At 38.7% G+C, this 24,647-nt stretch overlaps 1 protein-coding gene and 1 long non-coding RNA gene across 2 annotated transcripts; one reads left to right on the top strand and one right to left on the bottom strand.

The window, feature by feature from the left end:
- Positions 1–1,168: 1,168 nt before the first annotated feature.
- On the bottom strand, positions 1,169–3,708 carry LOC138891652 (uncharacterized). Its single transcript, XM_070175331.1, has 3 exons — positions 3,313–3,708; positions 1,941–2,161; positions 1,169–1,493 (listed from the first exon to the last, which is right to left on the bottom strand). The coding sequence occupies exons 1-3, from the start codon at positions 3,706–3,708 to the stop codon at positions 1,169–1,171; spliced, it is 942 nt and encodes a 313-aa protein (XP_070031432.1).
- A 9,272-nt stretch (positions 3,709–12,980) lies between these two features.
- LOC104106886 (uncharacterized) lies at positions 12,981–14,408 on the top strand. The gene is made up of 2 exons (XR_688660.4): positions 12,981–13,560; positions 14,049–14,408. It is a non-coding gene; the product is annotated as an uncharacterized lncRNA (long non-coding RNA).
- The last annotated feature ends 10,239 nt before the right edge of the window (positions 14,409–24,647 follow it).

Raw genomic sequence — 24,647 nt, forward strand, 5'->3', positions numbered from 1 at the left:
TGTCGCTACTATGGTGTTTTGTCCACTTCTACAGAACTCAAGCTTTTATGATGCCAGGCTCTCTTTTGTGAGCTAAATTCTGCATGTGCGATTGCACCAGAAGGCCAAAATTTCCAACAGTTGTTTAAGTCCAAATTTTGATATGTTAACTATCTAAAACTCATATGAGGCCCCCGGGACCTCAACCAAATATACCAACAAGTCCTAAAACATCATACGAACCTAGTTGAAGCCTCAAATCACATCAAACAACACTAAAAACACGAATCATACCCCGATTCAAGCCTAATAAAACTAAGAAATTCAAACTTTTACATTTGATGCTGAAACCTATCAAATCAAGTCCGATTGACCTACAATTTTCCACACAAGTCATAAATAACATGTCGTACATACGAAAATTTTCAGAACTGTATTCCGACTCCGATATCAAAAAGTCAATCCCCCTGTCAAACTTCCAAACTTAACTTCCTATTTTCGTCATTTCAAGCCTAATTTAACTACGGGATTCCAAATAATTTTTCGGACACACTCCTAAATCTAAAATCACCATACAGAGCTATTGGAATCATAAAAATTCTATTTAGTGACCGTTTTCATATAAGTCAACATCCGGTCAACTATTTCCACTTAAACTTTAAATCTTGGAATTAAGTGTTCCGACTCATTCTGAAACATCCCCAACAAGTCACATAATTATAATTTAACATAAGATTAGCAGTAAATGGGGAAACAGTGATGTAGTACTCAAAACTATCGGTCGGGTCGTTAAATTCTCCCCCTCTTAAACAAACGTTCGTCCTCGAACGGGTTTAGAATTATACCCGAAGTCACAAATATGTGTGGATATTTGCTCCGCATCTCTCGCTCAGTCTCCCAAGTAGCTCCCCCGACTGGCTGGACTCTCCACTGCACTTTTAGTGATGCTATGTTCTTTGATCTCAACTTTCGAACCTGCCAGTCCAAAATGGTCACCGACTCCACATCCTAAGTCAAATTACCATCCAATCGAACCGTACTGAAATCCAAAACATGAGACAGAACTCCGACATACTTCTGGAGCATAGATACATGAAACGCTAGATGAACACCCGATATACTAGGCGGCAATGCAAGTTCATAAGCCACCCCTCCAATCCTTTAAAGTATTTCAAAAGACCCAATATACCTAGGACTCAACTTGCCTTTCAACTTGGAGTAGTACCTTCTCTCCTACCATGTAAGCAACATCGCGAACCTTCATGTCGGCATAACATTTCTTCCTAGACTGCGTCATGGGAAGTCGATCCTGAATCAATTTAACCTTATCCAAAGCATCCTGTACTAAATCAGTACCCAATAGGCTAGCCTCACCCAACTCAAACCAACCTACCGGAGACCGACACCGTCTCCCATACAAAGCTTCATACTGAGCCATATGAATGCTCAGTTGGTAGCTGTAATTATAGGAAAACTCTGCTAGCGGCAAAAACTGATCCCAAGAACCCCAAAATCTATAACACAAGCACGTAGCATATCTTTCAATATTTGAATAGTGAGCTCGGGCTGTCCGTCTTTCTAAGGGTGAAATGTTGTACTCAACTATATATATATGCCTAACACTCGCTGTACTGCCCTCCAAAACTATGATGTAAACTGCGTACCCTGATCTGAAATTATAGACACTGGCACACCATGAAGGCGGATAACCTCGCGAATATACATCTGAGCCAACCGATCAGAATAATAAGTAGTAACGACAAGAATAAAATACGCGAACTTGGTCAACCGATCCACAATTACCCAAATAGCATTAAACTTCATCAAAGTCCGTAAGAGTCCAAATACGAAGTCCATGGTAATACGCTCCCACTTCCATTCCGGAATTTCAAGTCTGCAATCCGCCCGGTCTGTAATCCTCGTAATTCACCTGCTGATAATTTAAACACCGAGCTACAAACCCCACTATATCTTTCTTCATCCTTCTCCACCAATAGTGTTGTCTCAACTCCTGATACATATTTGCGGCACCTGGATGAATGGAATACCACGAACTGTGGTCTTCTTCAAGAATCAACTCACGCAGTCCATCTACATTTGGCACACAAATTCGACACTGCATCCTTAACATCCCATCATCCCCAATAGTAACATCTTTGGCATCGTCGTGAAGAACTGTGTCCTTCAGGACAAGCAAACGGGGATCATCATACTAGCGCTCTCTGATGCGGTCATATAAAGAAGACCGAGAAACCACACAAGCTAGAAATATCTAGAAACTCCAAGAGGCCTCTTAGCAACAGGAATGAGTGCAAGGCTACCCATACTCACCGTCTTTCTACTCAAGGCATCGGCCACCACATTGGCCTTACCGGGATGAAACATAATGGTAATATCATAGTCCGTTAGCAGCTCCAACCATCTTCGCTGCCTCAAATTTAGATCCTTCTGTTTGAATAAGTGTTGGAGACTCCGATGATCTGTAAATACCTCACAAGACACACCATAAAGATAGTGCATCCAAATCTTCAATGCATGGACAATGGCTGCCAATTCTAAATCATGAACAGAGTGGTTCTTTTCATGTGGCTTCAACTGGCGCGAAGCATAAGCAATCACTATATCCTCTTGCATTAAGACACACCCGATACCAATCCGAGAAACACCACAATACACTGTATAAGAACCTGAAGTTGAAGCTAAAACTAGAACTGGAGTTGTGGGCAAGGAAGTCTTGTGCTTCTTGAAGCTCTCTTCAAACTCATCCAACCACGTGAATGGAGCACCTATCTGGGTTAATTTAGTCATGGGCGATGCAATAGACTAGAATCCCTCCACAAAGCGACGTTAATAACCGGCAAAGCGGAGAAAACCATGAATCTCAGTAGTTGAAGGTGGCCTGGGCCAATTATGAACTGCCTCTATCTTCTTCGGAACCACCTTAATTTCCTCACTAGACACTATATGTCCCAAGAATGCCACTGAACTAAGCCAAAACTCACACTTAGATAATTTGGCATACAATTTCTCCTCTCTCAGCCTCTGTAATACAATACTCAAGTGATGTGCATTCTCCTCCTAGCTACGACAAATAAATCAATATATAGCTGAAATACACTATTCATCAAGTACATATATGTTACTAGAGTGTTGGTCAGCCCAAAAGACATCATGAGAAATTCATAGTGACCAAAACTAGTCCTGAATGTCGTCTTTAGAATATCCGAATCCCAAATCTTCAACTGATGATACCCATACCTCAAATCGATCTTATAGAACACCCCCACTCTCTAAAGATGGTCAAATAAATTATCTATACAAGGCAAAAGATACTTGCTCTTGATTGTAACTTTGTTTAACTACTTGTATTCGTTGCACGTCCGCATAGTACCATCTTTCAAAAAGTTCCTGAAGTTCCTCTTTCAATTCTTTCAACTCAATTGGTGACATACGATATAGAGGAATAGAAATGGGCTGAGTGCCATACACTAAGTTTATACCGAAATCAATATCCCTGTCGGGTGGCATCCCCGACATGTCTGCATGAAATACATCTAGAAAGTCTCGCACTATGGGTACAGAATCAATAGTAGGAGTGTATGCATCAACATCTCTCACAAATTCCAAATATGACAAACCCACCTTCCCGACCATACGATGTGCTTTCAAATAAGAAATTACCCTGTTGGGAAGATAATCAAGAGAACCTCTCCACTTGACCTTTGGCATTACTAAGATCACAACCCTCTAAGAAATAATATAACCACTGTAGTCTACAACCCCCTAATAGTTACCACATACGACCGATACACACGGTCCACAATAATAGTATCACCCACCGGTGTAGATACACGAAAAGGTGAAACTAAGGACTCACAGGGCATATCCAGATAACGAACAAAATATGATGATACATACGAATATGTGGAGCCAGGGTCAAATAATATAGAAGCTTCCCTATGGCACACTGAGACAATACCTATGATCACTGCATCTGAAGCAACGACATCTGGCCTAGCAGGAATAGCATAGAATTGGGTCTGACCAACACCTGATCAACCTCCCCCTCTAGGGCGACCCCTAGCTGACTGAGCTCCACCCCGAACTGGCTGGGCGGGTGGTGAAGCAACTGGTGCAATAGCCACAACCTGACTCATCTACTGAATTGGACTTCGCAAAAGGCGGGAAAAGTATTTCCTCACATAACCCAGTGCTCCACAATCATAGCAATCCATCTCGAAGAATGGTGGCATGTTCTGAGGTGGACCTCGAGAACCAGAATAAATACGAGAAGAACTTGGTATAGATAAACCCTAAATTGATGGTGCATGAGATGAACTCTGAGCTGGAAGTGCACTAAGAGAATACTGACTCTGTCAAGCATTGTATGAACCATGGCTAGCTGATACTCCATGATGAGTTGGACGAGCCATCTGAGCGGGCCTATAAGGTCGACCCCTACTGTGATAGGGTTGTCCCCTATAAGGAACACCGCTAGAATTACCCAGACCACGAGACCTCTTGGTCTCCCTCTCCTCACGTTCCTGAGTACAGACCATTTCTATTCGTCAAGCACTATCAATCACCTCGTCATATTTAGCACCTGCTACATTTCCCAAAGTCATAACAAAACAGAATTATTGGTTGAGGACATTAATGAACCTCCTGATCTTCTCCCTCTCGGTAGGAACCAACCAAAATGCATGACTTGCCAATTCTGATAACTGCGTCTCATACTGAGTCATGGACAGGTCCTCCTGATATAAATACTCGAACTATCTTCACAATTCCTCTCTGCGGGTATGTGCTACAAACTTCTCTAAAAATAATACGGAGCACTCATGCCATGATAGGTCTCCCACCATTTGAAGGCTGCCCCGATCAGCTGAAAAAATAGTAAATGAGACCCCACTGGTCTCCAGAATAGTTAGTGTATGAAGCAGCCGTTAGCATCTGTCCAAGAATTCCTGAGCATCGTCTGACTCAGTTCCACTAAAGGTTGGAGGACAAAGTCTCCCAAACCTCTCTAACCTCTTATGCTCCTCGTCATTCATAATAGGACCTACCTAGGCCTGAGTAGGTGCAACCGGCTGGACTGGTAGTGTCCCCAGTATATGAAGTCCCTGCACTACCTTCTCTGGAGTATGGGTAACGGGGGTATGAGTACCTCTTCTGGCCTAAGAAGTGGCTGGTGCGGCCTGAGCCGAAACAACCTGAGCAAGGCCAGTGAATATCTGTGCTAAAGCCTCATGAATGCGTAGAATCACAATAGGCACAGTTGGTGCCTAACATGCCCATGTCAGCTCAACTCTATCTGGAACCTGCTCCTGAGCTGGAGCAACTGTTAGTTCTATAGGTGTTGCTTCAATTGTTGTACGAGCTATACCTCGACCTCTACCACGACCCCGACCTCTCGCGACCCTAATGATGGCACTGGTGGCTGGCCTTCTGATCCGGTAGTATGTGTCCTCACCATTTGTGAGAAAATAGAATAATAAAAATTTAGTTTTCCGGAACCAACAAATTTGCACGACATAATACAAGAAAGTGAAATTTTCCTTTCCGGTAGTATGTAACCTAGGCTCTAATATCAACTTGTCACGACCGAAAATTCACGTGTTATGATGATGCCTATCTCAATACTAGGATACCGATAACATCAATAAATCACATGATCTCTTATGTTTGAAAACATAATATTTAGATTTAACAGAAAAATCTCACAAATACGGATATAAAACACACCCAAAACCCGGTGTCACTAAGTACATGAGCATCTAAATGACAACAAAGTCTAACTGATACAAACATTGTCTGGAATGTAGAATGGTACAAATAACTGAAAGGAAAGAGAGTCAAGGTCTGTGAATGTCAAGCAGCTACCTCGATGGTCTCCAACAGATAATCTCCCAAAAACTAGCAATCGCCATGTCCAAAAGTACTTAGATCTGCACACAAGGTGAAGAGTGTAGGATGAGTACAACCAACTTAATAAGTAACAAGACTAACCTTTGGACTGAAAGTAGTGACGAGCTCCACATATACAGTCTAGTATAGAAATAACAGTACAGAAATGTAGGAATGCTTTAAAGTTTAAGAGTTAAACTTAATACAAGTAAAATAGATCAATTCTGAAGGACATGAGGAATATGACATCTCTATATCTACATGCCAATGTACCTGCTATATATGATGCACCTCAGTGGAAAACCTCGTGTACTTATGATCACAACTACTCAGTCACTCAGTACTGTATATGGCCAATCGAGCCCAGGGAAAATCTATCCCGCATATATATATATATCAGTCACTCAGTATTGTATAAGGAGAATCCAGCCAAGGATTAGATTTATCCGCAAATATAAATGATTTGGAAAAGATCCATGTCTAGGGAATTCATCACAATTATAAACAAATAAGGCAACTCCATGCCCTGGGAAGTCCACCCCGAAAATATAATCATCTGCGCTCACTGTGGGGGATGCAGACTCCGCAGGGGCTCCTTCAGCCCAAGATCTATATAAAGCCGATATGGCCTACTGTGGCATGCAGTCTGATCCCATAATAATAAAGTATATAAGGCGTGCTAGCCCTATCCATATAATAATAATAAATATAAAGACAATATGGCATGCTGCGGTGCGCAACTCAATCGCATAAATATCCTCACAATGGATTAACATGACTGAGTATGAAATTTACATTTTAAAACAATTAATTCCACAGGAAAACGACCCTATGGGTCCCAAAATACTGGCGCGTAACCTATACATGATCTTTAACACGAGCCTTAGCTAAATTTCTCTAACACATGGAGGATATGCAGATAATAACATGATTCTTCAATTTTTCAACTTCAAAAAATTTATTTAAGTCATAATTTCTATGGTGCACACCCACATGCCCGTCACCTAGCATGTGCGTCACCTTCATACAATTCACATAATACATAATTCAGTTATTTATACCCTCAGAACCAAGTTTAGAAGTGTTACTTACCTCAAACCGTGGAGGTTCTTTATTTCAATATGTCGTTGCCTCGCGAATCGGCCTCTGAACACCTCGAATCTAGTCACAATTAATTTGATTCAGTCAATACAAATTATACAAATTTATTCCATATGCAAATACTAATTTTCAAACAAAATCCGAAATTTAACTCAAAAATCGTCGGTAGGGCCCACATCTCGGAACTCGAAAAAGTTACAAAATATGAAATCGCATTCAACCATGATTCCAACCATACAAAATTTACCAAATTTCGACATCAACTAGACCTTCAAATCTCAGATAGTATTTTCAAATCTCTAGGCCCAACTTCTCGAATTTCACCTCAAAAATACGTAATTTAGTCGAAATACTTAGTGATAATTCAATATTATTGACTAACAATTCACAAGTGACTTACCTCAAGTTTTCCCGTAAAATATCTCTGAAAACTCGCCTTAACCCGTGCTTGGAATGTCCAAAAATGAGAAAATCTCAGACCTTTCTGTTTTTGTACACTGCCCAGAGGTTCCACATCTGCGGAATCTTTAACCGCATATGTGGTTCCTCTTTTGCAGTAAAGCTTCCGATCTATGACTACCTTCATTACTGAGAATAAGGTGTCCTCTTCTGCGGTCCAGTCCCTCCTTAGCCCAGGATACATTTGCGACAATTTTGTCGCTTCTACTGTATGGCATTTTGTCTGCTTCTGCGGACCTCACGCTTCTGCGATGCCAGGCTCCCTGCGAGCTAAATTCCGCAGGTGCGATTGCACTAAAAGGCCAAAATTTCCAACAGTTGTTCAAGTCCAAATTTCGATCCGTTAACCATATGAAACTTACTCGAGGCCTCGAGGACCTCAACCAAATATACCAACAAGTCATAAAACATCATATAAATTTAGTCAAATCATCATATCACAACAAACAATGCTAAAAATACGAATCATACCCCGATTCAAGCCTAATGAAACTAAGAAATTCCAACTTATACATTTTATACTAAAATTTATCAAATCAAGTCCGATTGACCTCAAATTTTGCACACAAGTCATAAATGACATTACGGACTTATGAAAATTTTCAGAACTGGATTCCGCCTGCCCATTATCAAAAAGTCACCCCTCCCCCCTGTCAAACATCCAAACTTAACTTTCTATTTTCACCATTTCAAGCCTAATTTAACTACGAGCTTTCAAATATTTTTTCGGACACACTCCTAGCTATTGGAATCATAAACATTCTATTCCGGGATCGTTTTCATATAAGTCAACATCCCGATCGACTATTTCCACTTAAGCTTTAAATCTTGGAACTAAGTATTCTGATTCATTCTGAAACCTCCCCGACAAGTCACATATCTATAATTTAACACAAGATTGGCAGTAAATGGTGAAATGGCACTGTAATACTCAAAACGACCGGCCAGGTCATTACAGAAATCCGTGAAAATGTTGAACAACCTCATAACGAAAAGGCAAAATATTTTTATGAAGAGTTAGAGGTCGCTAGTCATCCACTAAGTGAAGGGGGTATGCACTCTCAGTTGTGTGTTGCGGTTAGATAATTAAGTATTAAATCAGATACCAATATTTCTCGAGCCGGAATGGATTCTTTCATTGGCCTTACGAGTGAACTAGTTGACCCTTCTTTCAACATGCCTGAAGATTTCTAAATGGCTAAAAGATTGGTTTCTAAGTTAGGACTCTCGTCTCTGAGAATTTATTGTTGTTAAGATGGCTGCATGTTGTGTTATAAGGGTGATGCAGATTTAGAAAGTTATAAATTTTGTGAAAAACTCATTTTAAGAGGGTTTCTAGTGGGAAGAATGTTGTTATAAAGTCGATGCATTATTTACCTCTTATTCCTATATAAAAGAGGTTGTAAACATTGATGAGTTTCGCTCCTCATATGAGATGGCACTATAAAGGCCTCTCGGTGTTATGTGTCATCCTTCAGATGGGGAGGCTTGGAAGCATTTTGACATCACGTATCCGGATTATACTAGTGAACCGAGGAATGTTCGGTTGGTTTGTGTGTTGATGGTTTCACGCCATTTTCTGTTTCTGCAACACCATATTCATGTTGGCCGGTCTTTATTACTTCGTATAATCTTCCGCCTAAAATGTGTATGACTAGTCCATATATTATTTTAAACTTTGTTATTCTCGGTCCCTGCAATCCAAAGAGTTTGATTGATGTATATGTCACAACCCAAATTTTCCTCCGCATTATGTCATGATGGCACCTAGTCTTAAGGACTAGGTAAGCCTAACATTTACTGAAATGGTAACAATATTTAACTGGCGTCTAACAAATACGAAATAGAAATCTTTATACAAAACTTACAATCCCAAAATCGGTAGTACAAGTCATAAGCTATATTGAGTTTGCTAAAGAACCTCTAAATACAACGGTTTCGAAATAGAGATAAACAGTGCAAGTACAATAATAGAAGGTGACTTGTGAACGCAATAACAGGTTTACCTCGAGTCTCAATAGTAAGATCCGTACAGCTAGCTAATGATCGACTGACTCCGAATTACCTAGATCTGCACAAAAATATGCTGAAGTGTAGTATAAGTACACGACAGCGATACCCAGTAAGTATCAAGACTAACATCAGTGGAGTAGTGACAAGGGGCAGTCAAGACACCTATTGGACTAGATAACCTAAAAATGTATTGGTATAGAACTAACAGACTATGATATCTGAACAGAACTACGCCTAATGACAACAATAATACGGTGCTTGCAACAGGAATGGAAGCAACAATTTGTAGAGGGACACCACAGGTGATAACACATTAGAGTAAGCCAGCATAGTTTAAATCGGATGGAAAAAAAATAAAGGAAATACAAGTAGCAACTTGACAAGAATAACTATTTTCGCACCATATTTACTCCATAATCCCCATGAGGTACCAAACCTCAAAACTCACACAATTCGTGTGTCCCAATTCATGAACTCTAATCACTTGGCATCTTGTGCCCTCATTTCAACTGATAAATACACGGACAACTCACGTGCCAATGGAACAATTCTTACATATAAGATAAGTAGGCAGAGTATGTACAAATGATCGGTAGAATCAATGTTCATCTTCTTAAACCAATAGGGTGATAAAGTACGTGTATGCTTGTGCAAGTATTCCATCACAACTCAAGTCACAAGTAAGAGTAGAGACAATGACTGGCACATATGAAACGATCACCACAAAATGTACACGGTATAAATCACATAGTGTAGACGCACCACTACATAAATAACAACAATAACACAGCCCCCAGGCCATCATAAGTCATCACAATTCAATCCCTGACATAGCCCACCTTGTCTCGCAACGTGCACAATAATAAAGTAAATACCCGCCTTGTCTCGCGACATGAGCAAACCCACATATATATCCCTCCTTGTCATGCCGCATGTGCAAATATCAATAGTAACAATAGCATGACAGAAACCTCATGCAAACACCAGAACAAAACCTCCCAACAATACCACGTGGCAAAACACAACATCAAAATAGAATGTCTTTTACAACATGTACCCATATTCTACAACATTTCTTATAAACAATATCAATACCATAACCGCGCATAGCCCTCGACTCAAAAGATTAAGTACACCAGCAGCAACAACAACAATAGCGCAAAAATACGACAAGTAATTCAACTCAAGAGCTTTGGATAAAAAAGAAACGGTAGAACGAGCTCACAAAGAATAAATACAATAGGAAATACTTGTTTCTATAAGAATATCTCAACAACGGAGAAATGATATGTAATAAAAAATTCCAAAAAAGTACAATTCGACATCAAGGGAGATAACGTGAGTCAACAATTCCAAATAAGGATGAGGCTACTACGATCAAGGATGACTAGCTTCATTTAGGGTTAAGCAATTAGGGAAGAGGTAAAACAAATTCAATTAAGGATAAGCATTTAGGAAAGGATAGCAGGGAAACCGAATATGCAATAAGAGTGGAACATGAAAGCAATTAATTCCAAATAAGACATGTATAGGTAAAACTTTTAAATGAGGAACTTAACATAACAAGACAACTTCATATCTAAAGAGCATAATAACCTAAGAGCCTTAAAAGGTCAACATTCTACAAATAAGCCCGAGCATGTACTCGTCACCTCGCGTACACAGACTTCACATGGCATAATTAGCACCAAAGGCTCAAACCCTAAGGGATAGTTTCCCCCACATAAAGTTATACAAGATACATACCTCTCAATTAATCAATTAGTAGGCCTTCCCTCAATTTCCAACTCCAAACGACTTGAATCTAGCCAAAATAATTTCATACTAAAATTATAACAATATGAAACTAATTTAAATAATTAAATAATGGTCTTAGCTAAGAATTGAAAAATCACTTCAAAAAGTCGACCCGGACTCGCATCTCGTAACCCGACCAAGAACTTCCATATTTGCGGACAAGGAAGCGCAACTGCGCTCTCGCATTGTCGAGAAAACATTCACATATGCGAACTCAACTGGCCAGACCAGTGGTTGCACCCGTACAGAAGCGCACAAATAACCACAGAAGCGGACAACTTCACATTTGCGATCAGTGGGCTGCAAAAACGGCCATAGCATTTGTGATAAATCCTCCACAAAAACGAAGTCCTTCCGGCTTCAGTATCGCAGAAGCGACACAACATTCGTAGAAGCGTCTCCACATCTGCGATCAAACTTCCAAAAAATGTGGATACACCAAAAACAGACCTGATACCAAGCAATAAAATCATATGAAACACACCCGGGGTCCCCAGGACCCTGCCCAAACATACCAATAGGTTCCATAACATAACACGGACCCGCTCGAGGTATCAAATCACATTAAACAATATTGGAACTACGAATCGTATTATGAATCGAACTTATGAAATTTCGAATATTCCAACATCTAAAACCCTTACCGAAACACATCAAATCAACCCGGAATGACGTCCAATTTTGTATGCTAGTTCAAAATGACATAACGGAGCTAATCCAACTCTCAGAATCACATTTCGTACCTGATATTACCAAAGTCAACTCTCGGTCAAATCTCTCTAACTTTCCAAAAAATTCAACTTTCAAAATTTTGCCGAAATGCTTCAAATTACGATAGGGACCTCCAAATCCAAATCTGGATACACGCCTAAGTACATATTCACCATACGAAATTATTGGAATATAAAAATACTATTTTGGAGCTTCTCGAGACCATAAACCACTGAACAAAGTGCTAATACTCAAAACGGCCGATTGGATCGTTACAGTATATTTACAACCTATGATTGATGAGCTAAAACAATTGTGGTACGATGGAGTTGAGGCATATGACATATTGTAATGACCCAATCGGTCGTTTTGTGATATAGCACTTCATTCGGTGATTTGAGACCTTAGGTAGCTTCACTTCATGTATTATGACTTCTACATGTAGTCGGGATTGAATTTTGGGAAGTTCGGAGTTGATTCAGATGGAAAATTCTTTTTTCGGAAGCTTTAAGTTGTAAGAGTTGACTAAGATTTGAGTTTTGAGTAAATGATCTCCGAATTGGGATTTCAAGGTTCCAATAGGTTCGTATGATGATTCCGGACTTGGGCGTATGTTCGGGTTGAGTATCGGGTCGCCCGGGTACATTTTGGTGCTTATTGTAGAAAATTGGCATTTTGAAGGTTTTGGAATTTCCCAAGTTAGATTTGAAGTGAATTTTGGTGTTATCGATGTTCGTTTGGAGTTCTGAGCCTTGGAATAGGTTCGTATCATAATTTATGACTAGCGCGTAAAGTTTAGCATCATTTAGAAATATTTAAGTATGAATCAGACGCGTTCGTAGAACTTTGAATGTTTGAAGGTTTAAAGAAAAGTTTTTGATCGTTGATTCGTAGTTTTGCTATTGTTTGGTGTGATTTGAGACCTCGAGCAGGTTCGTGTCATGTTATGGTACTTGGTGGTGTGATTGGACGCGAATTTTCGGTGGCATTCACGCTCAATAGGGTTGATAGAGAGTATGGGACCACACGGTCTTGGTGCCATAGTTTTTCTTCTTCTCCAAGAAAATGCACACAACATCACAGAGTAAGGGCTGGACTGACAGAGGGGAATGGACGATGTTCAAAAATAGAGAACGAGAATGGAGAGTTAGAGATAAAAATCTATTTTCGTAAGCTCCTTTTCCTTCTATTCACCACCGTCCAAACTCCATCCTTAAGCCACCAGAAGCACTAAATTCCACCAGTCGTCCCTCATCTCAAAGCCCAGCTCACAAATACCCAAAAAATGCCCTCAAAACCAGGCGAAGTTTAGTTGAGTTTTTCTGAGTTATTTTGAAATTTTCCGGCATCCGGCGAGTGGCCGTTGATAGAGATCCAGTCGAAAAGAGATAGATTTCAGTTATTCGGACACCGGATCTCAGCAATTATTTGGTTTTCCAGTGAGGTTCAACTGAAGGAGGCCGTACAACAATGTTATGGTCATTAGCGGTTCCATTCAATCGAGAGTTTTGGGTTGAGGTGTTGTTTGAGATTCTCTGCTTTGACGGTCTAGTACAACGTTGCAGATTCAAATGATAGAGTTTGTCATCTAAGGTCATCTTTATTTTATTCTTTCATCTTTAAAATATTTGGATGATTAATAGCTATGGTGATTATTTTTTGTTACATAACATGCTTTTGTCCTCAATTTTCTTTCCCTCTTAATTAATGATTAGTTATGTTTTGTTCTTGTTATCAGTCCCATTGATGTTTATATCTTATTTTGAATATGGGTATGTAAGATATTAATTTTGAACAATAATTAATAATGTTTGTAACAATAAGAGTTGGCTTTAAAAATGTGAAGAAAATTGGCATTTTCGCTGTTTTGGATATTGAATTGGGTAGTAGAGGTTTGGGTTTAAACAAAATCAAATAAATTCGAGCGTGATAATTTTTGTTTTGGCTTTACTCTATTGTTTGCGTTAATAGCGTGTTTAAGCCGTCAACATTTGGGTAGGCAATATTAGAATTCTATTTTTATTAATTATAAGCAATGGAGTCTATTTTGATTGATTTGCACATTGTTTGACTAGTTTCAGATCACTTGGCTTTGAGTCGAGAAGTTAGAGAGGCATTGGAGTTGATTATGGAACTTTGGAGCGAAGTAAGTCTCCTATCTAACCTACTGAGAGGAAAATTACCCTGTAGGTGATGTATTGATTACATGCTACATGTTGTAAGAGCTACGCATGTACGAGGTGACGAGTGTCCGTGCGTATGCTAGAATTCCTCATTACGTCTGGGTGGACTAAGATTCACGCCATGTGTTAAATGTGCTATTTGAGATATCCTTGCCTGCTTAATTACTTTATTTGCATTACGACCTGAGATTAGAGTTGCGTAGAATAATGGACTCGCTATTTTAGAAATTGGACGAGCTATTTGATTAGTTGTGCAAATTGGTGCCCCCCTTACGAATTTCACCTGCGCTGTGCGTATTCTATGCAAAGTTTCCTTAAATTTAACAACTCACATGTATATTCGTAAGTGGGGTCAAGGACACGTTAAAGCTTCTTACTCTAATGGGATCGGGGCGTTCGCCTAAGTAATATTATGTATCACACTCTTATAGGAGCGGACCGTTCGCCTCAACAGTATAATAGATACATCTATCGTTCGTGTTGTTCGACCCTCGACAGTGTACACATTATTATGAAATCAGGTTGTTCACTTCAGCAGTATCATATCCTTATGGGATCAGGTCATTCACCTTGGCAGCATCGTGCGTAATATTTGACAATGAGCCATCGCATCCGAGAGTTTTCCTGATTTGAGTTTTGACGACCTATCTAGAGTAGACCATTTTACTTATATACTTCGGTTGAGGAGGTAACAAATAATTTAGAGCTTGACTTAACTATTCAGAGGACGATCGTTCAACGTACTTATATTTTTTTATATCGTTTATTTACCCTGCCTCATATTTGTTTACTTCTTACAGTATTTGATTTATTGGACCACTAGTAAGTGTCGATATTGATCCCTCGTCACTACTTCTCCGGGGATAGTCTAGATACTTACTAGGAACATGTTAATTTATGTACTCATGCTGCACTTGTTGCACTTATTGTGCATATATATATATATATATATATATATATATATATATATATATATATATATATCTAGTGGTATTTGGGGAGCAAAGAAACAGATTTTGAGGGGACTTTACGGTGAGCTGCATTCCATGTTACGTTTTGCAGCATACAGAGTCTCCATCAGTGTTATTTACATTCTCCTGTATAACTTGTATTCCAAACAGGTGTTATATTTTATTATATTTCCTAATAGATGATCATGCACTTTTGACACCGAGTTTCGGGGGTTCCTACTCGATGTTCATTATTGTAGTTCACGTAATTATTATCATTTTACCTTGTAATTTATATTTTATACGGAATTGGAAATTACAATCACGGGTTTTCTACAAGTACAATATTTACTCTACTTATTTAATGGGATACATGATTTCAAAAATAATTAAATGAGTAACTAAGTTGATTAATTACCATTTGCTTGCCTGATGGCGGCGTTAGGCACCATCATGACCTATAATGGACTTTGGGTCGTGACAACTTGGTATTTGAGCTTTAGGTTCACTTGGGTCTCACAAGTCATGAGCAAGTCTAGTAGAATCTTCTGGATCGGTACGGAGACATATGTACTTATCTTTGAGAGGCTACAAGGCTTTTAGAAGCACTTCCCTTTTTTATTCCTCATCGTGCGAGTTGATTCCATTGAAGCTTATGTCCTAATTTCCTTCCTACTCAATATTAAGCGACGTATAGCGCTTGTTATCAATTGGGCATCGAGAAGTTGTAGGGGTACTGCAAGCGTGGTACAAGATGTTCCTCCCTGCTTATTCGGGTAGGCTATTATCGTCGCCTTGCGAAAGGGGGTTCTGTCATTTCAACTAAGTATTTGTATTTCCTATAGTTTCGAGGCTATGCACAGATTATTATGATGTTCATGCGTTGTTATCCCACAGTGTTGGTGTAATGGTAAGGTACTTGTTTATGTGTCAAGGCAGTGAATAACTCGAAAGGAGTATTTCTCAGTGCATGGGTTAGATGTTCGGCATTGGTTGATGGAGTAACGAGACTTGATATTTCGAGCGTTGTGGAATTTTTATTTGTGATATGGTGTCGTTGTCCTTGTATGAACGCATTAAGGTTCGCCGGTGTTATGGTCTTCTTTTATTTTGCCTGTGAGATCTAGCACGTCGTTCGATGGTTTGAGGCCTTGGGTAGCTTCACTTCTTGTATTATGACTTGCACGGGTAGTTGGAATTGAATATCGTGAAGTTCGGACTTGATCAGAAGGAAAATTCTCATTTCGAAATCTTTAAGTTGTAAGAGTTGAGTAAGGTTTGACTTTTGAGTAAACAATCTCGGAATTGAGATTTGAAGGTTCCAATAGGTTCGTTTGATGATTTCGGACATGGGTGTGTGTTCGGGTTGAGTATCGGGTCGCCCCGGGAGCATTTCGGCCCTTATTGTGGAAATTGACATTTTGAAGGTTTTAGGATTTTTAAAGTTTGATTTGAAGTGACTTTTGGTGTTATCGATGTCTGTTGGGAGTTCCTAGCTTTGGAATAGGTTCATAAAGTTTGGCGTCATTCCGAAATTTTAAAGTATGAATCGGACTCGTTCGTCAAATTTTGAATGTTTATAGGTTTAAAGAAAGTTTTCGATCATCGGTTCGTAGTTTTGTTTTTCTGTTGTTTGGTGTGATTTGAAGCCTCGAGCAGGTTTGTGTCATGTTAAGGAACTTGTTGGTGTGATTGGAGGGGTATTTTCGAAGGTACTCACGATCAATAGGGCTGATAGAGAGTAAGGGACCATACGGTCTTGGTGCAAGAATTTTTCTTCTTCTCCAAGAAAATACACACAACATCTCCTTATATAAATATACATTAGAAAGCAGATAGAGAGCAACGAGGGACAGAGTAGAGATCAAAATCCATTTTCGTAAGCTTCCTTCTCTTCACCACCGTCCAAATTCCGTCCTTAAGCTACCAACATCACTAAATTCCACCAGTCGTCCCTCATCTCAAAACCCAGCTCAAAAATAGCCAAAAACGACCTCAAAACCGATCGAAGTTCAGTTGAGTTTTTCTGAGTTGACTTCGAATTTTCCGGCATCCGGCGAGTAGACGTTGATAGAGATGAGGTCGAAGCGAGATCTAGTTCAGTTTGTCGGATACCGGATCTCGTCACTTTTTTTTTCCCGTGAGGTAAAACCCATCGAGTCCGATCAGCAAAGTTATGGTCATTAACGGTTCCATTTAATCGAGAGTTTTGGGTTGAGGTGATGTTTCAGATCCTCCGCTTTGACGGTCTGGTCCAACGTTGCATGTTTCAAAGGACAGAGTTTGTCATCTAAGATCATCTCTATTTTATTCTCTCATCTTTAAAATATTTGGATGATTAATTGCTATGGCGATTATTTGTTGTTAGATACCATGCTTTTGTCCTCAATTTTCTTTCCCTCTTAATTAGTGATTAGTTCTGTTTCGTTCTTGTTATTAGTCCCATTTATGTTTATATCTAATTTTTGAATATGGGTATGTAAGATATTAATTTTGAACAATAATTAATAGTGTTTGTAACAGTAAGAGTTGGCTTTAAAAATGTGAAGAACATTAGCACTTTCGATGTTTTGGATATTGAATTGGGTCGTGGGGGTAGGGTTTAAACATAATCAAATAAATTCGAGCATGATAATTTTCATTTTGGCTTTACTCTATTGTTTGCGCTAATAGCATGTTTAAGCTGTCAACACTTGGGTAGGCAATATTAGGAGTCTATCTTTATTAATTATATGCATTGGAGCCTATTTTGATTGATTTGCACATTGTTTGACTAGTTTAGGATCGTTTGGCTTTGAGTCGAGAAGTTAGAGAGGCATTGGAGCCGGTTATGTAACTTCGGAGTGAGGTAAGTCTCATGTCTAACCTTGTGAGGGGGAAATTACCCCGTAGGTGATATATTGATTACATGCTACATGTTGTGGGAGCTACGCACGTACGCGGTGACAAGGGTCCGTGTGTATTGCATAATTCCTGATTACGGCCGGGTAGTTCACGCCATGTTTTAAATGTGCTATTTGAGATATCCTTGCATGTTTAATTAATTTATTTCTCATTATGACCTGAGATTAGACTTGCGTACAATAATGGACTCGCTATTTTAGAAATTGGACGAGATACTTGATTAGCTGTGCAAATTTGTACTACCCTTACTAATTTCTCCCGCGTTGTGCGTTTTCTTTGCAAAGTTTCCTTAAATTTCATAACTCACACATATATTTGAGAGTGAGGTCAAGGAACCTTTAGAGGTTCTTACTCTATTTGGATCGGGCCGTTTGCCTTGGCAGTATTATGTACCACACTCTTATGGGAGCGGGTCGTTCACCTCAGCAGTATAATAGATGTATCTATGGTTCGTGTCGTTCGACTCTCGATGGTGTACACATTATTATGAGATCAGGCTATTCGCCTCGGTAGTATCATATCCTTATGGGATTGGGTCGTTCGCCTCGGCAGCGTCGAGCACTATATTTGACAATGAGCCATCGCATCCGTGAGTTTTCTCGACTTGATTTTGACGACCTATTTGGTGGGGACCATTTTACTTATATACTACGGTTGAGGAGGTAACCGATAATTGATAGCTTGAGTTTATTGTTCAGAGGAGGATCGTTCCACATACCTATATTTGTTTATATGGTTTATTTACCATACCTCATATTTGCTTACTTCTTACAGTATTTGATTTATTGGACCACTAGCAAGTGCCGATGTTGACCCCTCTTCACTACTTCTCCGGGGTTAGTCTAGATAATTACTAGGCACATATTGATTTATGTACTCATGCTACACTTGTTGCACTTATTGTGCATGTATATATATATATATATATATATATATATATATATAGTCTGGTGGTATTTAGGGAGCAAAGACGTAGATTTTGAGGGAACTTTACGGTGAGCTGCATTCCATGTTACGTTCTGCAGCATACAGAGTCTCCATCGGTGTTATTTACATTCTCCTGTCTAACTTGTATTCCAGACAGGTGTTGTATTTTATTATATTTCCTAGTAGATGCTCATGCACTTGTGACACTGGATTTTGGGGGTTCCTACTGGATGTTCATTATTGTAATTCACGTAATTATTATCATATCACCTTGTAATTCATATTTTATATGTAAACTAGAAAATAAAATCACGGGTTTTCTGCGAGTAGAAGATTTTACTCTACTTATTTAATGGGATTCATGATTTTAAAAATAATAAAATGAGTAATTAAGTTGATTAATCACTGTTGGCTTGCCTGATGGAGACGTTAGGTGCCACCACGACCTATAGTGGATTTTGGGCCGTGACACATATCAACTAAGCAAAATTTCAACTTGCGTGTTAATTTAATGTGGATCATTAATGATTTACCTGCATATGGAATGTTGTCTGGGTGGATGACTAAGTTAGCATGTCCTTACTGCATGGAAAATGGTGTAGCGTTGACTTTTAGACATGGCTGAAAGCAGTCATGATTTGATTGTCATCGTTAGTTCTTACCAGTTGATCATGAGTTCAAAAGGATGAAGAACGAATTTAAAAAGAATACAGTTGAATATGATTTTCCATCTCCAATTTAGTCCGATGAGTAAATTTGGGAGGGGGTTTATAACTTCACTAAAGTTACCGAGGCACCACATTCTAAATTTTCTGGATATGGTGTTACTCATAACTGGACAAAACAGAGAATATTTTTGGAGTTTCCATATTTGAAGGATAATCTTCTCTGACACAATCTTGATGTCATGAATATTGAGAAGAACTATTTTTCCAATTTGTTCGACACAATTATGGATGATAATAATAAGACAAAAGATAACCCGAAGGCTAGACTGGACTTACAAGAATATTGTAGGTGACCTGAATTATATTTGCAGTCTGCGAACAATGGTAAGGTGTTCAAACCCAAGGCCAACTACACATTCACTTTGAAACAAAGACGATAGATTTGTGAGTGGGTTACAAATCTAAAGATGCCCGAGGGCTATGCTTCAAACTTGGCAAAACGTGATGATATGGTTGAAGGAAAGCTGACTCATATGAAAAGACATGACTGTCATATCTTCATGGAAACCTTAATCTCCATCACATTTTGTGGTTTGTCTGAAAATATCTGGAAACCCATCACAGAGATAAGTTTGTTCTTCAAAGACTTATGTTCTACCACTTTAAGTGGAGAAAACTTATTTCAAATGAATCGGAACATTCATGTAATTAGTAATAAGCTATAAAGGATTTTTTCATGTGGTTTATTTGATGTAATGGAAAACCTTCCAATTCACCTTGTACACGAGGCCCGGCCTGGAAGGCGATTCAATGTAGGTGGATGTATCTATTCGATAGGTAATGATCAAACCATGATTCGTTCTTATAATTTTATTTAATGTTATCGTCTAATATGACAATGTGCAGGACTATCGACAAGTGTAAATGGTTTGTTAAACATAGGAATAGGATAGAAGGATCTATATGCGAAGCCTATCTTGCAAAGGAAACTGCCCATTTTTGTTCTTGCTACTTCGACAGTCATGTGCCATGTGCTAGAAAAAGGCCCAATCGGCACAATGTCGTAATTGATAGTGATCCATTATATCCACCAATGTCCATATTAAATCAACCAGGCCAAGGTTCTAAAGATCGATGAAGGCCTGAGTAGTATGGAGTACAAATCGGCTTCAAATCATGTGTTGCTAAATTGTCCGGAAGTTCAACCCTTTCTTAAGTAAGTGTTGACGTAATATTAATTTATATGGGCTACTATTTAATTTGGTTGATGCAACTAATAAAATTTTCAAGGTGTCGCTCAGTGACTTCGTGAGTCAATTTGGCTATGATGCTATAATTCTACATTTGAGGCATTATTTAAACAGTGTGTAAGTGCATCTTACATACTTTCTTACATGTGAATATACATACTTGGTCACTTGTGAATATACTTGCTCACTTTTGAATATACTTGCTCACTTGTGATTTAGTTAACACTACATGTAGGTCAATAATCCAAACAACAGTGTTAATCAATTTTTGAAAGATATATCATGGGGACCTGCACCTACGGTTACTACTATGTTTAAGTATTTTGTGAATGGTTACAAATTTCACAACGAGGAATGCTCCAAGTATAAAAAACGCAATAACAATGGGGTGTGTGTCAAAGGTGGTGAAGGCAACTAGGATAAGAAAATGATTATTATGTTGTGATCAAAGAGATTCTAGAACTATCATATTCATGTTGGCCAAATAAGAAGATCATACTTTTTCGATGCAAGTGGTTTGACCCAACACCTAGAAGACGTACAAATATGCACTGGTAGTACAACATAATTTAGGTTAATAAAAGGAGGGAGTATGATCGCTATGATCCTTTTATAATTGCAGAAAACATTAGGCAAGTGTATTATGCTCCATATCCATTGTGAAGGGATAATGCTCATTGGTTGGTTGTAAACAAAACTAAGCCTATTGGTAGGGTGAAAGTTAAGAATGTGCTAGATGTTGCTTACCAAAACGATACCTCAAGTGTTAACCAAATGGTGGATGATCAATTAGAAAATGACTTGGAGCATACGCAACACATATTATAAGAAGATATGGAAGAAATAACAATCATAGAAAATGAGGACGAAGAATCAACTGATGAAAATGAAATAGGTGGAGAGGAAGAATTTTCAGACAAGGAAGGATAATTCGAAGACGACTAGCACATTAGTTGTTTTCAAGCGCTCTCAACTTATATAGATTTATATTCTCAATTATAACATTTTCTTTAATTTATGCAGATGCCGGTAGGGGTCGGGTAGGTCTAGGAAAGATAAGAGGCCTATTGATCACGAGGACGGTTATTTGACAAAAATTCAGACGTCCAGTTGTTGAAATTCAAGTTCTTAGGTTTTATTGAAAACTCTATTCGTTTTGGTGTCTGATTCGTAGTTCTAGGTGTTATTTGGGTATTTTGATCGCACAAGCGACTTAGTATAATGACTTTGGATTTGTGTGCATATTTGATTTGGATCCCCGAGGGCTCAGGTGAGTTTCAGATATGCTACATAGTGAATTTGGACTTAGAATATAGCTGGTAAAAATAAATATGTTCTGGTGTAGGTCTCTGACCTCGCAATTGCGAGGTCAATGTTCATATTTGCGAAGAACCAAATTCCTATCACGATCGCAAGCGCGAAGAAAATCTTCGCATTTGCGTGGAGGGGATGAGTCAACTGAGATCGCATTTGTGATAAAAATGTCGCATTTGCGGAGGATAATAATTCGCATTTGCGAACAAGTCATCGCAAATGCGATAATAGCAAATATGAAGCTTCTTCGCAATTGTGAAGTATGTCTCACATTTGCGGGGTTCGCAATTGCGAACCCCAGATCGCAATTGCGACATCTGCTCTTGGTCAAAAGTTGAGATAGACAGAATGTTTGCCCATTCTTTCAAATTCTCAACCAAAAACACTTTAGAGGGAATTTTCCCAATAGCTCCTCTTCCTACTTTCTTTTGTAAGTGACCTCAATATATTTTCTTTCAATTACCCACTACATTTCATAAGCTTTCAAGCTTAAATCAAAGATTTTCATGGTAGAAATTGGGTATTTAGATAGAATTAGGAAATTTTGAATACTTGGAATTTAGACCTTAAATTGAGGTCGAATTTCGAAACAAATTATATAACCGGGCTCAGGGGTGAATGGGTAATCAGGTTTTGATCTGAATTTGAGGTTTTGACCTAGTGAGCCCGAGGGTTGACTTTTGTTGACTTTTTCAATAATGATCTAAATTGAATCTTTGTCATTCGCGGGTAGTTTCTAAAGCTTATTTTGAGTTGTTTGGTCAATAATTTGTTAGATTTTGTTGGTTTGGAGGCTTGTTCGAAAGGAAATGTGGTGGTTGAACTTTGAGTTGATTGCGGAGTGAGGTAAGTGTCGGGTTTAACCTTGATTTGAGGGAATTAGGAACCCTTGAGCTATGTGATATATGAAATTCATGTGTAGTGGTATATTTGCGAGGTGACGAGTATATACACGCCGCCAAAGTACTCGTTTCTTTGCTTTTTCCTCATTTCATTAATTATTTCCTTCCATATCTTAACCGGTACATGCTTTGAATGTTTTCCATGCCTTTACTTGCCATTTATTAGCTAAAACCCGGGGTTCCGTGGTGACGATGTGGACATATGTGTTTTCCATGTGTTTTGGTGGATGATGTGGGCATTTCTGCAGTCCATTATGCGGTGGCATAACTGATCTGCGGACCGTAGATCTAGCGCAGACTAAAGCAGAAACTTGGGAAAAGTTTTGGACCATTATTCGGCCGCATAACCCATCGCAGATCTACCACAAAATAATTCTGGAGGGACATTATGTGGTGCAATATGCGACCGCAGAATAGGTTTGCGGACTGCAGACCGGTCACAGAGTGAGGCAGAAGTGCCTAGTTCCTTAGGTTCATTATGTGGTCCATTTTACGAACCGCAGAAGCGTTATGCGACCGCAAAACCTGCGTTAAGCTTCATTTTTTTCTAATTTTTTACCCGACCCTATTTCAATATATTGAAGTAAAAGGGGCTCTTTTGAAGAAAAACCCTGATATTTCTAGAGAGAGGGATTACCATAGAGTGAGAGGGGAAGTTCCTAAGCTTATTGACCATTAACTTTTGCTCAAAGTTGAAGAATTCCCAAGAAAATTCACTAGGTCTTCATCCTAGAGGTAAGATTATACTCCCTAGTCCTCAATTTCGTGATTTTACTGAAATAGGTAATGTGAAAAGTAATTATTGGCTGTAAGAGTTGTCCATTATGCATACATGTACTATCAAAGTTTGGGGGAAGAATGTTGAGCTAAATTGGGTAGACTTTGGGTAGTGGGATGGAGGAATCCACCATAGGAGGACCTTGAAGTCATAATACCCACCTAGTGTTTGATAAAATTCTCAAATGAGATGGAACCATAAACTCCCTCCTAATTTGTGTTCAATTTTGCTATCTTTCTAACTAGATTGAAGAGGCTAAGAATTCTGGAACATTTTGGTAATTTAAAAAGCTCTAGGAGAGGTATGTTGGCTAAACTTTTCTTTTAGAATTGAACCCCACAATATCCTTGTAAGTTTCGAGGTGTTCATTATAGATTGATTATTTCGAATAAGCTTTGTGTCGGAGATATATGTTCAATATGTGTTCCAATGTTCTTGTTATGTTATATTCTATTTGAAAATGTGCTCGAAGCATGGGTTGCATATCTAAATGTTATATCTCTTAGTCGTGATTCAAATGAAATCTATTATGTCATATTATGTAAGAAATCTCAATGTGCTTAACATTCTTATTTGCTCAATATGTGGATGTAAAGTCTAGAATATAAATTCTTTGTTGTTGATGATTCGTGGTAATGTTGAAAGTGAAAGAGATGAATATGACATATGAAATAGGCCAACGTGCCAAGAGTGACATTGTGTTATGGCCATTGGTGCTAATGAACTAAATTATATACAAAAGATAATGAAATGAGTTGTCAATTCTTTTAATAACTAACACTTTGGGAGTATCATTAGCCACCG

Source organism: Nicotiana tomentosiformis, chromosome 1 (genome assembly GCF_000390325.3).
Source record: "Nicotiana tomentosiformis chromosome 1, ASM39032v3, whole genome shotgun sequence".
In the NCBI taxonomy this organism is placed as follows: domain Eukaryota; kingdom Viridiplantae; phylum Streptophyta; class Magnoliopsida; order Solanales; family Solanaceae; genus Nicotiana; species Nicotiana tomentosiformis.